This window comes from Corvus brachyrhynchos, unplaced genomic scaffold (genome assembly GCF_000691975.1).
Source record: "Corvus brachyrhynchos isolate BGI_N302 unplaced genomic scaffold, ASM69197v1 scaffold188, whole genome shotgun sequence".
NCBI lineage: Eukaryota > Metazoa > Chordata > Aves > Passeriformes > Corvidae > Corvus > Corvus brachyrhynchos.
In genome coordinates this window covers 1,312,635-1,325,902 of record NW_008239647.1, presented here as the reverse complement: position 1 = coordinate 1,325,902, position 13,268 = coordinate 1,312,635, and the positions used below count along the sequence as shown (strand labels likewise).

General features: G+C 39.3%; 1 protein-coding gene across 1 annotated transcript; it reads right to left on the bottom strand.

The window, feature by feature from the left end:
- Positions 1–2,718: 2,718 nt before the first annotated feature.
- Positions 2,719–8,230, bottom strand: KCNK5 (potassium two pore domain channel subfamily K member 5). The gene is made up of 5 exons (XM_017742330.1): positions 8,188–8,230; positions 7,222–7,347; positions 5,641–5,807; positions 4,365–4,533; positions 2,719–3,533 (listed from the first exon to the last, which is right to left on the bottom strand). Exons 1-5 carry the CDS (start codon positions 8,228–8,230, stop codon positions 2,719–2,721), a joined length of 1,320 nt encoding a protein of 439 aa, XP_017597819.1.
- Between the last annotated feature and the right edge of the window lie 5,038 nt (positions 8,231–13,268).

Sequence of the window (13,268 nt, the reverse complement as noted above, 5' to 3'; positions counted from 1 at the left end):
CGTACAAGTGCACTTTGCTACGCAGAACAGAGTCTGGGTTCCAGTGTGCAACACCCCCTCCCAATCAAAGCAGCCCAGCCAAGTGTCTGGGTTGTATTATTTCGGTATTAAAGAGAATTTTTTTTTTTTTTTTAAATGAAGATTGGACTATGCTTTTTCCATTTCACGCACTTGCTGAAAGTCTTTTCTTTCCTCGTTGTCCTGTAGCTTTCTAATTGTTACTAAAACTTTGATCTTTGCATCAATAATGGAAGACAAGTTGGAGGACAACAAAAGCTATATGGAGTGCTTTCTCATTTTCTTTTAAGTTAGTGAGGACTTCTTAAAACAAAAAAATATTTCAAGAAAAAAAGAGAAGGCTAGACTGACTACACAAGCATCCTGCGCATCATGCACATAATCCTATCTAACATTTCTTACAGTTTTTAAGTACAGCTGTCAACCACAACCCTTCAGACACAAAAACCTGAAGGGCTTGGAGTAATTTTAAAACAGTGGGGATTAAGGTATCTTACTAGAAGTAAGTAAGAATCTTCTTGATATGGCCTCTCCTGCTTTCCTGTCAGATACAAGTCAAAGTCATCCAACCACCCCTGCTCCAAGTAGTGTAAATAAAATAAAATTTGGTTATAAATGAGAATCTCTCTTCAACAATAATATCATAAATTGCAGATTAAATACCAAATCAAATTATGTTGACTCCACAGTTGTTTAGTATAACAGAGGTGGACACAAGCTGGCCACAATTTCACCATTGTGTTCACATTCTATTTGAAAAAATGTCACATATGTGGAAAATTCTAGGAGAGAAATAGACTAGGAAAGACAGTCGCTTGTTTCACAGTAGATAACTTCAACACTTCCCATCTAAAGGCTATCCAACCAGAGTGCCAGTTTCCCATATATCCTCCTCCTTCTGTGGAACAGGCCAGCAACTGAAGCTGCAGCCAATATTTGTAGTTATCAGAAAGAGCTAGTAATTTAAGATTAGCATTGCAAGGTTCCATAAGCTCTTCTTACAGAGCTAGTGAGTCTGCCAGCATTACACTGAAAACAAGACTGAGACACTGAAAATTTTTAACTGTTCACTGGACTTTGGAAACTTTTGGACATACCAGAATGACTTAAATACTCTAAAACCAAACAGATCAGCAGAACCTGATATCTTACGGTTTAAAGATCTTGGCTATTTTCTGTTCCAAGTATATTGGATAAAACTGAAGTCAGTACCTTTTGCCAGCATATAATCAAGAGCCTCATTTGAAAGAGTTGTCAGGGTTAATGCATAGATATGGAAAAAGGAAGTAAAATAAAACCATGGTAAAATTTCTTTGTAGCCAAAACAATTTGGGCATACATGTTACAAACAGACATGCTTCCTTCTAGTGGGTAGCCCATCTCCAAGTCAAAAGATAATACTTTTAGAAGCTTAGAGCCAAAGTTCCTTCTAAAACAAGTGCCTTATGGCCTGAAGTCACTTGATCACATCTCAGTTTGCCCAAGGTTTGATATTGCCCAACCTTCTTTCAAGTGGGATAGAATAACCATTGTATACACACATAGGTCAAACTCTAAAACCAAAAAAAATATACAAAGTGTTATCAACTGTTTCAAAAATAATCTCCCATTCAAGTCATGTCTGAAGTACCAAGGCAGAGAGCAAAATCAAACAACAATACTGACTAACACACTGCCCAGATCAGCAGCAGTGCTACAGGTCCCTTCTGACAGGCATTAGGGCATTTGGAGAGTATCTGTGCTTCCCAAGGTGATTTTTTCCTAAGAACAGTATCGGTGAAACTTCACCTGTACACAGATACTGTATAAAGTTCATTCAAGTATTTCCTTTAGGAAATGGACAGTGGAAGGACACTTTCAACATTAAAAAAGTTCATTGCATCCTGCTTGTGCTCATACATGCTTTGATCAGTAAGTCTTCCAGTCACTTTACTCTTTTAACAGTTCTGGGGCTGATGTGCAGCTTAGCAGCCCAACTGGTGAGCTTCATCCCAGATGATTCTTCCTTGTTAGAGGGCTCCTTCTCAATCCATTCCTTTAGAACTCTAAATTTTAATATTTTATTTATAAAATTAGAATTCACTACAATTTGACAAGCACTGACATATTCTACAGAGATGCTTCAGAAGCTTCCTTCTCAGTCTACCAGCACACCTCAGCTCAGATCTGTGTGTCCTGGCACTCCGTCTAAAGTTTCTCATTAAGTACAGCGTGCTAGCGCCGTATTTTTGGCGGTGACAACTTAACAATGGGCAACCCCCTTGACTTAATTTGTGATAAAAGCAGGATTCAAATCCAGGTTTTCAGAGGTGAAAGGCTAATGGAGTAACCGAACATGTTTGATGCCCAAAACAGTCTTGCAACAGTATACAGTTACACTCCTTAACTATTTCCTCAATGAAATGTATGAACTCAGAGCAGATCCAGTGTATTAACTAGTCTTTTCTATTTTGTTCAAGAACCATAATATCCAAAGAAGGAGTGGGACTCCAAATTCAACTGTTATTTTACAAGTCTGTCAGAAAAGCAAAGCTGATGGGCTCAGAAGCCAAGTTAGGATGGGAAAAGAAGACTGGAGTTTCTTAGTTTGGGACTTGCTTCTGTTTTCAAAGAGACAGGAGAAGCTGCAAACATACTTTTCTCCTTGCTCTATGTTCAATATGCACTGACCACTTTCAGAAAACCATTGTCCAGCATGCTTCACGTGGCAGCCTTCACATTGCTTACTGTATTATATTCATTCATCAGTTGTTCATAAGGCACAGAAAGTTCTAGCTCATTATTGGTAAAGGTAGATTCATCAGAGGATGGGAATTTTACCAGTTTTTTTGCGGTTTCAGATTCCTCTGCAAGATTATCATCCATAGAGGATTTTGACGTTTCCTCATCATCTGAGATATCTTCCTCTTCATCATCATCTTCATTTACAAATGTTATATTGGCATTCTCAAATATTAAGGGTCGATAGTCTCTGGAATCCCACACTTCACCTTCTTCTTCACTAATCCTGTCCAGCTGATTTACGAACATGGTTCCTTCTAGAGGGCTGTCTCCAATACGTTTATCATGGAGGGGTCTCAGTACATGACCATTCTGAATGTCCAGGGAAGCCTCATCATACTCAAATGACTCTGTCTTTGTGTAAGTCACCTGAACATCTATACTGGCATTCATTTGTTTGCCATTTTCCACTATAATCATTTTGTCATTGCTTGTCTTCAGGGCCTTCTTCCCGATTTGCTTTATAAGGTCATTGTAGGTCTCTTCCTTCTTTGAAAGAAAGCTGAAAATGTTGACATCCTTTGAGGTACCCATCTGAAGGGGTTTTTTAGACCGAGGATGGTTGTCAAATGATTCTTTTCTTTTTTTCCTCCGTTTCTTGATTGCTTTGTGGACTTCCACAAACATACTGACCTTCCAGTTAACAAAGAGTGAGAGCCAAGCTAGTCCCAGATAGATCCATAACTCCACAAAATATCTGTAAAGCGCATGATAGTTTGCATCTGGATTTACACCTACAAGAAATTTAAAAACAAAAACATTACTGAAAGAAGACTCACAGCTGATAAACCTTTGAAGTTATGACTCTGAGAACTACTCACTTCCTCACTAAAAGAGCCTTGTTATTTTAACACTGGTCTGATAGGTAGTAAGTGGGGATCTGAAAGAAAAAGTTGATCCCACATCTTCCACTTCTTGGCCGCATGTATTCTGACCACTGGACTAACAAAATTACAATGCAGCATATCTATCCTCTCCTTATAAGATATAAAAGCGAACATTCTCCTGTTTGAAAACTACAAGTCTTCTTCCTGCCACTGAAGAATGTATATATAGGCACCTTCCTTGAGAAAAAGATTCAGAGTTCCACTTACAAGGACCACCTCTAAAGCCCTGAACAAAGCAGTGGATTTTAGAGAAAGAAGAGGCTTAGGAGGGAGAGAGGAATATACTCAGCATTCCCCATTGACTAGTTCTAGGCAGGTGTGGAGAGCACTGCCCATTGCCTACACATCCTGCTTAGTACACTGGACCCCATTCACACATGCACAACTATCATGGTGGGTACAGTAGCTCCTTGCCTGAAGTAGAGACCTGGGGCACCAGAAGGACTTATGAACTCTGGAACTTGGCTGCCAAATTAACCCAATAAAGGCCTTAGGTGTCTACACCAACAGTGAAGAGACAGATCAAGTCCACTGGATCAGTACTGAGCCTTAAGTGAACATTCTATTCTGCAAAATGTGCTGAAAAAGCTTAGAAAACATCTTTTCGAATTAGAGTTTGGAAGTAGAATTGCCACACTATGCAAGTAATGAAATAATACATAAAATACAATTACTGACCAGCAACAAAATCTCCAAATCCTATGGTGGTGATAGTGATGAATGAGAAATAGAGACCTTCAATGTAATTCCATCCTTCAGTCATCATGAAGACAAAGGGAGGAATAACCAGATGGACCAAGACACCCCAAACAATGAAAATAGCAGTGCATGTAATTTGGGCTTTCCTCTGTGAAGAAAAAAGAAAAAGTCAGGGAAAGATTTCAATTTTTTTTCCCCACCCATGGCACCAAGAATCATCTGACAGTACCAGATATTTCAGAGTTTTGTGCTAACAATTTAGCTACCATAATTAAAAGTCACTAAAAGTGACTGAAATAAACACACATTTTTTCCTTTAGGAAGAACTCCCTATTCTTACAACTATTTGCTAAAAAAGGATTATTTCCTCATAGTTTTCTTTCACACTCTTGGAAGAGTTTAGTGAGTCCCTGGTATTTTATAAATTGGCATGGGATATGGACATAGCACTCTAGTCTAAAAAGCCATCAGTACCTCTAACTTTCCTTTTACTCTTCTGAATACAGAAGTTTTAAGATGTTTCTCTCCTACTTGTGTCTCCTTCCCTTTGCCACTCATGCAACCTCTGTACAAAACTGCACATACACATGTAGTTCACTATTATTTTCTGCACTTTCTTCTCAGGTGCAAAACCAAGAAAGTTCTTGCTCTGTTTCTGAAACCAGGACCCAAAGCAGTCCCAGTGCCCTCCAGGCACTATGACCCTGCATTGCCTCCCATCTCTGGGCAGAGTTAGAACTGAGAATTCATTTGCAGTGGGGAAGGGAAGGAAGGGAAGAAAAAACTCAAACAAACTCTCACCAGAACACCAACAAAAAGCCACAAACAAAAAACCACAAGCCAGTAATTCAGAACAAAATATTATTGTGCAGTAAGTTCACTGCACAGCAGGAAATATTCATGTTAGCATGCAGGCAGGTGGGAGCCAAGCAGGACAGCTTTTTTCATTTCCGTGCCTGAAGGAGCTTGAATGAAATGTCTGTGAAATGAAGACTTATGTACATTTGTCCTAAAGGTCTTTAATGTAAGAAGTAGTACCACAGGTTTCTATGAGATCTCATTTTGCTAAACTTCTTGCAGAACTAACACATCAGACCCAATCCCTCTTTTAGTTATTTCAATGCAACATCATTTGGGAAAATTCATAGTTGTGCAAGTGTTCACTTACTACAAGATAAGCAGGCAAGTTAAGAAGTGTAAGCTTAATTCATGCATCAAAACTACACAGTTCAAGGGTAAACAAGTAAGGGCTTACCAGGCTTACTCCTCTTTTTGTCAGAAACTGGCCCAGCCTCTTGGCACGTCCTCCAAAGAACTTCCCCAGAGCACTGATCCACGTCAAGCAGAGAGGAACTCCAAAAAGCCCATAAAATATGCAGAAGAGACGCCCAGCGTGTGTCTTTGGAGAAACATTTCCGTAACCTGAAAGAGATAAGTATGTGGTCCGTCTGTTCTTGTTGAAGAGAATTCAAGGCACTTCTACCTGTGCACAAAACAACGTTGTGTGGGCTCCCACTGTGTCAGGCACTCCTTACTTCACCATCTAAAAGGGATTTTACTCCAGCTGCTGATCTTCTGAATCTGGATGCCTTCCAATTTGACTCTAGCAAACACGCAAAAAAACCCTCACTTTACGAGTTCCCTAGATTTTGTGCATCTTTTTCTGGACAAGATGGGATAAATACAAAATAAAGCTCATCTCAAAACTTCTGATATGATGCCCCGATCTTAAGCAGCACTATTAAAAACTTAATTTGATTCAATTTTATGGAATGAAACTCAAAATTCATCCTGAAGCTAGCTCCCACATGAAAGATCCACTATACACATTTAACTTGTGACCTGGTACCTTTGCAGGGTAAGAGCTTGTGAGTTAAGTGCAAGGTAAGTAAGTGCAAGATATTTCAACTGAATTTTGTTCTTTGCTGGTCACAGAACCCAACAGAGCATTACAGACTCAGGCTTCAAAATCAGCAGCCTATTTTCTGAACTTCTGACAGAGTTTTCTTCTTTAGGTGTGTTATTGACTTCAACATTTTGTCATAAGTTACAATATAAGCTGAGTATTGTGAATTTCAAATAATAAAGAAAACCACAGTACTGCATATGGTTTAACAGTAAGACTTCTAAATCCAGTCCTCTCTGGTTATTTTGCATTCCTTTTTTTTTTTAACTGTAGGTGCAACAAGTATCTAACAACACCATGTAGAAAGATTTTTCTGTAAAAGCAGAAGGCAAATGATGTTGAGTTCTGAAAACCTATGTATCAGAGGAGGAAGAAGTCTTTCAGTGCAGAGGGCCTTACAAGCACAAATCAGCAGTGATATTTAAAAAACAACAGTTGTTCTGCTTCACCTTCTTTGAAGAGGTGGATAAAAAGTCTAGCTTGTTCTGCAAGCCAGGAACACTGATGATTTAGTAGTAGCTCAAGAGGATGCGTGTGTGTAACAAGACAGGAGTACAAAAACCTCATATGCACTTGCTTGAGGTATTAGTTTAATGGCATGCTTTGTTACGCTTTTGTTTTGGAATTTTAAGTGATTTGGAAATTTAAGTGCATGAATCAATGGAACTGGAATGACACCAGCCAACCCAAACAGCACCTGTAATCCATTACTGATTGGAAAGGCACACCTTTCTCTTCTGTACACCCATGGAGAGTGCCAAAATCCTCGGTTTTTTTCCTCTATGAATCTGCAGGTGAACACACACTCTAGGCAGCTCCAGCCATGGGGACTTTACTCAGTGGCTACCTTGACACAGAAATGGGAGAGTACAAACACACTAAAGCCTACAGAAAACTACAGTTAGGAAGGCTGATACAGCAAGTATTTACCGATTGTAGTGATCACAGTAGCAGCAAAGATCACAGCGTTAGGCCAATTCCAGTTGTTGAAAGTATTGTTCCCAGTGATGGCAACCCCCTGTCCAGCAGCATCTGACACAATCTGTAAGGAAAAAGCTCACTGTCAATCTTATAAAATCCTGGCAGCCTAAAAAAGAATGCGCCTGTCCCTCTCAGGTTTTCCCCCTTAGTCCCCCTTTCAAAATAATCTCTGAATTTTTTGTGAAAGCTGGCCTACTATATTCACTAACAATAATTTTATGAAATACTAAAAACTTGTTTCACATAAGAAAAAGTAACACAGGTGCTCTGACATTTAAATAGGGAGTTTTAATTAGATAAACTTTTACTTGATTTACAAGTTTAAGCCGAATGGATCTCTTCCAGAGAGCAAATAACACTCCTGCAGACTAAACTAGCATTTAACCTCCAGTGCAGATCTTGAATCTGGTTTAGTATTAGGGATATCTTCAGAACTACTATCCATTTCAAAACACTGTTACATGCCTCAGCTTGACTTGGGCATGAATGTCATAGAATCCTTGGCAAAGCTCATGTGATTCATGTTAATTCACCTGCTGTCTCTACCAAAGTCAAACCATCTACAAGCAAACTGTACATTTCAAAGACAGAGAAATTAACTTTTTTTCACAGCATTTCATGCAACAGGATTCCAATCATTGTCCTTGAATCAGGCCCTTTTCTTCTCCCGTGCTGGAATCTGGTATGCCATGACAAATGCAAAGCACTTGTTAACAATGGTCCAGGGAAGCAAGTGAGGTCAGCAGCATTTCTACAGATTCGGCCAGTCAGTTTTTTAACAGCTCTTCACATCTCCAGGTGCTCAAGAATTCTTAACCACTCACCTTTTGTAGGAAGGAGCTTGGAAGAACTAGCCTCCCCTCCTTTTCCAAAATTAGATTCTAGAAAACACACTGATTAAAAAACCCTAATTACTATTTAGTGTAGAAAGTGAAAGTTTCAGATCAAAACCATGCATCTTGCCGATGCTGATGTGCATTTCTACCTCCCCAGAATAAAAGAAAAAAGCCAAACCAATTTACTATATTGTCTCTGTGAAATCTCTAGTTATTTCAATCATTGCCCTGTCACATCATGATGCAGTTAAAACCTTATCAGGTTACTCTGCTTTTTTCCCTTCAGAGTAAATACTTATCAAAACTCTGAGGCTACACCCATATACAGAAAAGGTGAAGATATCTCCAAATGTTGATCTCTAACGCTATCCACTTTCTGTGTTTCTCCCTCAATAAGTGTTGAACGTAAAAGCTATCTTCAGCTGAGTACCTAAAAAATTGGAAGCAATGTACTTTTTAAAAATTTTTTTTTTTTAGGAATAAACATGACAGGTGATGTTTATCTTAAACTGGCAAGAACTTATAAAGGTAACTACATCCAACTCTTCCTTCCCCCATCACCCCTTCCTTCCTTTCTACTTGATTAAGATCTGATCTTGGACCCAGCAGAGACTCAACACAAAGTTCAATCACTACTGAAAACATACACAAGTTAACACAGGTTTTAATTATTCTTCAGACTTAATACATATCACCACCCTCCTACTGCAATAAAAATGCCCTCAAAGTGAATATATTGTGCATATACAAGATGCAAACAATGTAATTAAGAATGCACTTTCAACACAGAAGCTGTTACAGAAGATAAAAGGAGAAGCACTGAAAGTGAATGAAGGTAAAGAACTAGATTTTCTTTTTTTCTCCTGCTAAACTACAAGTGTGTGCAAAACTGCATGCAGTGCCTTTCCATATCCTACAGGCTCCGGATAGAAAAGGACAGAATTCTTACCAAGGCACTCATTTATCATGAGAAAGTGGTGTACAAACGAGAACCTAGAACAGGCAGGTCGAGAGCAGGCAACTAAAACACACACCTCCATCCCTCTTCAAAAAAAAAATGGATCACAAGAGATCATCTGAGGAGAAACCAATCAAAGTACAATCACTCATTTCTGCCACAGCCTGCAGATGAACTTCCTGGAAGTCCCAAAGGACATCCAAATCACCTGAAAAACACAATCTGTTCTCTATTATCCTTGAAAACATGCCTTGACTTCTTCCACTGCCTAAATGTTACACTAAGCACCAGTTTTCCAGTCATTTTCCATTCCATAAGCAGACTTGGATGTTTTTTAGTTGTTGTTTCCTCACAGAGCAAGTGATCTCTAAGAGACCCAGCGAACGATCAGTTCCCATTGTCACAGGCCATTATCTCATTACTCCACTTTGGTCTGACCTCATGAGCTCAGTTTCCCAGCACGTACAATTATGTCAAGACCTGCCAGGATTTGAGGTCTGGAGGTTTAAAGGGGGCCCAGATCTGAGGGGAAGAAGCTGCTGGACATAGCTGCCCTTCACAGCCAGGCAGCTAACATATGGGGGGCAGATGGCCAGCTCTACAAGTTATATACAGAGAACCACAGATACTTCTCCAGACACAGCTGACACCCTCTTCCTGTCCCTATTTGCACACAGCTATTGGCTATTAGCACAAAATTATCTGTCATCTCCAGTCCAGTCTTTTAAGTTACTTTATACCTGCAGTAAGTCTGAATGCACTATATGCATGCCAGCTGCAGGAATGAAGATAGTCACAAAACATGCTTAGATAGCTTTGGTGCTGTGGGAAATATGTAGCTGCTTTCCAAGCAGCATAACTTTTGCCATACTGAAATAATTAAAGATTCTGGCTTAAAACAAAAAATGTGAGTGGACATTATACAAGTGAACAGCAAACATGGCTGTGTTTTTTTGCCTGGCAAATCTGTTAGGCTCTAATGTCAGAGATGCCTTTATCTCCATATGCTAGGATACAGAATGCCCCAAGTTGGCTGTGCTTGATTTCTCAAACTACAGAAAACTTCCTCCAAAAAGTCTTTGGATTGTAAAATAGGAAGCAAGGAAGAAGAGGGTAGATAGTGCAAGTGTTCTTAGTATCTTGAAAGATGTAATTTAAAAATACCTTTTCAAGTAAGCCCAAATGCAAAAGCTGAAAATAGCTAACTCATAATTTATACATTGCCTTAGGTCTCACCTCAGGACAGCTAATACTGATAAAGGCAGGACTGTATTTTCAGTCAAATGTCTTTTGCTTCACAGAATTAAACCCTCTCTTCTCCCTCATTCCCTGCTTCTCCAGTTCTGCTTCTTGGCAAGGGAAAAACGCAAAGAAGTTTTAGGGACTCTTGTGTTATTATTGGAAGTTAAACAGCCTTAAAACTACCACCTCTTCTGGAGACATTAACACAAGCAGAAAAAGGGACGTAATTTGAAAGTAACCAAGTAGACAATATGCTCTATTTGCAAGGTACCTCTTCCCACTTTCCCACAAACCCCAGCCCTGCTCCAATACAGCCTTATGTTTCCTGGCTTTGGTGACATTTTTATTAACCCTCTGATGACCAGGGAAACTCCAGATTCACCAGGCATCACAGGAAATAGTTGTTAAATCTCCTCTGTCTTGGACAAAGGAGAGCCATTTAGGCACATACCACTTGAATCCCCCCGATATGAGTAAGAGTAGGGCTGAAAAGTTCTCAAAACAAATTCAAAAATAGCAAGGCGAAGTCTTGGCCCAAATAGGGCACACACCATTACTAATTTTTTTCTAAGAGTTAAGGAGTGCAAAAAAGTTGTGATACAGGTTTTGCATAACAAGTAGGAATGATTTAATATTTGGCATGAAATCTTAAGATACTCTAATAAGGAAGGGTCTGATGACAATAAGCAATAGGAAAGAAAAAGGACTTCTGGGGTACTTGTGGCCAGATAGACAGATACACCAGACTGAAGACAGAAGACAATAAACTGGCTATATATAAACTAGAGCAACAGATCCTGCCCCACAGGCACACTATTACATACAGGAAGAACAGCCAGATATTGCTCAGAGCCAGGTCTCGTTTGAAGAGGCTAAAGCCTCCCATCTTATTCAGAGCATTCCCTGGAGATTTGACATGTAAGTCTAATGGCAGCTTTAAGGTTCTCCCAGTGGTACGAACAATCGTCTTTTGAAATGCTGCTTTTCCACAAGAAAGGAGATGTAATTGAATTATTAAGCCTGAAATCAGACCCAGTGGCTTTCATTCTACTCTCAACAGTATTAGACTGTAATGGACAATCACAGCTCGCTACTGGATCCAAAAGCTGAATCCACTAAAGCAGTAACTGACCCATCCTTTGATGGCTTTGTCCTCACTTCTGACTCCAAAAGAACATGGGAGTAATTTCTCTTCTTTCTCAAGTTCTTTTATCAAGGATGTAAAGATTTAGTGCACTGAAAAACACTGAATTACAAATCTACCAAGGACTTCAGAGACTTTCCTACAAGGAATAAAAGCTTCAACAGCAATCTTTTTTCACACTGACATCTAAACCTTTTATACAATTTGAAGAAACCAGAAAAGTGCAGTAGTTATCTAATCATAGGTACGTATAATACTGACAACTTAGTCAATCACAATAAAATTGTCCAGGGTAACAAATTTTAAATTTAAACTATCAGATGAAACTCATGTACTGCTGTTCATTTCAGCTTTAACCAAATGCAGTAGCAGCAGGGCAAAACAGATAGGTGAAGTCATACAAGCATTTGTTTGAACAAAAAGCCTAAAGGAACTCCTGGTTACCTTAAAATACACAAACAATTAAAATCCATGCCCATGAAAACTGCACACCCTTTTACTTGTCCCACATGGGTTTTGCAGTGACTTAGGTTTTCTGGCTCCAGCTATAAACTTACAGTAGCAGTCAGCTGTTTATAATAATCATATTTTTAAATGCAATAAAAACACATTTCATTGTTAATGAATATCTTTCCAATAATAAAAAACTTGAGTCACATGTTAAGACTCCCAGGTCAGATATACATTACAAAGTTCTGCTGACCTGGATAGTACTGTCTCAGGATTGATTACACATACATAAAGGGAAAAGAAACCCTCTCAGCCAGTAACCCTTTTCAAGGAAAAATGTCCGTGGGTGGTCACAGCTAGATTGACAGGACAGCCTCCTCAGACTCCTTATGCAGACAGGCAGCACAGTGGCCATGGCCAGAAATTTCCTGTTCTGTTGGCATATTGCACTTTGACATCTGCTTGCACATTAAAAGCAGCAGAACCTATTTCACAGGCACAGTCTGAATTTTGTAAGTACTTTATAGCTAGATCAAGTTGTAGATTCACAGTCAAACTCGAATATATGCATCCTGGCTTACAGCTCAACTACTGACTAAGTTTGTGGGTTTAGTTGTTAAACAACAAATATATAATATAACACTAAATGCCATAATCTATTGTTCTGAGTTATGGTCACTGGAGAAAGTGAGAACAACAAACAAATGAAGTAGATATTGAAGGTGACTGGCTTTCACTCTGCACCCCTGATGTGCCCCAACTGAATGGAAGACACCGTCCATCAGAGAAAATATTTTCCTCTCTGGAATACCTTGGCAGCTTGGGGTTTGGGCAAGGAAAGGGAAAGTGAAGCCAACTATGCAACTAATGATTTTACCAATGAGTAAAAAACTCTTTCTCCCCAATTACTTTTCATGTCTAGATATATGAGGTGTATACAAGTAATGTTCTATTAAAATTTCCTGTTTGAGTTTTTCAAAGACTTCATATTAACCTATATATTCTTTCACCTCTCATCCCAACCTCAATTACAAAGACAGATGCAGTACTGCTAAGAAAATCTTGCTGTGCCACGCTGCTTACTTTGGTAGCCAGAGATACAACGTGGCAGAGCTGCAGAAAGCCCAGAGAATTCACATACGGTGAAATGATTTCATCGAGGCAGCAGAAAGATCAGCTATTCCCATGTCATCTTTAGGATGGCTGCTATACACGTGTCTGTGCACACAAATGGAAGCTCATCACTTCTTGGAAAGGAAAAAAATTCTTTAAGGATTAGAATACAAAAAGACCCACACAGCCTAGAATACAGAACAGCAGCACCCTATCTGGATGCTTATTTCTTCCACTTGGCACCTGGCACCTT

What these genes read in the sequence shown, in the direction of transcription:
- KCNK5 (XM_017742330.1), bottom strand. Translation starts at nt 8,230, where the DNA reads ATGCATGGTTTTGATCTGAAACTTTCACTTTCTACACTAAATA. An exon ending in TTCACTTTCTACACTAAATA is followed by an intron (nt 7,348 to 8,187) that starts GTAATTAGGGTT and finishes ATTGACAGTGAG; the next exon opens with CTTTTTCCTTACAGATTGTG. An exon ending in CAAAAAGAGGAGTAAGCCTG is followed by an intron (nt 4,534 to 5,640) that starts GTAAGCCCTTAC and finishes TTTTCTTCACAG; the next exon opens with AGGAAAGCCCAAATTACATG.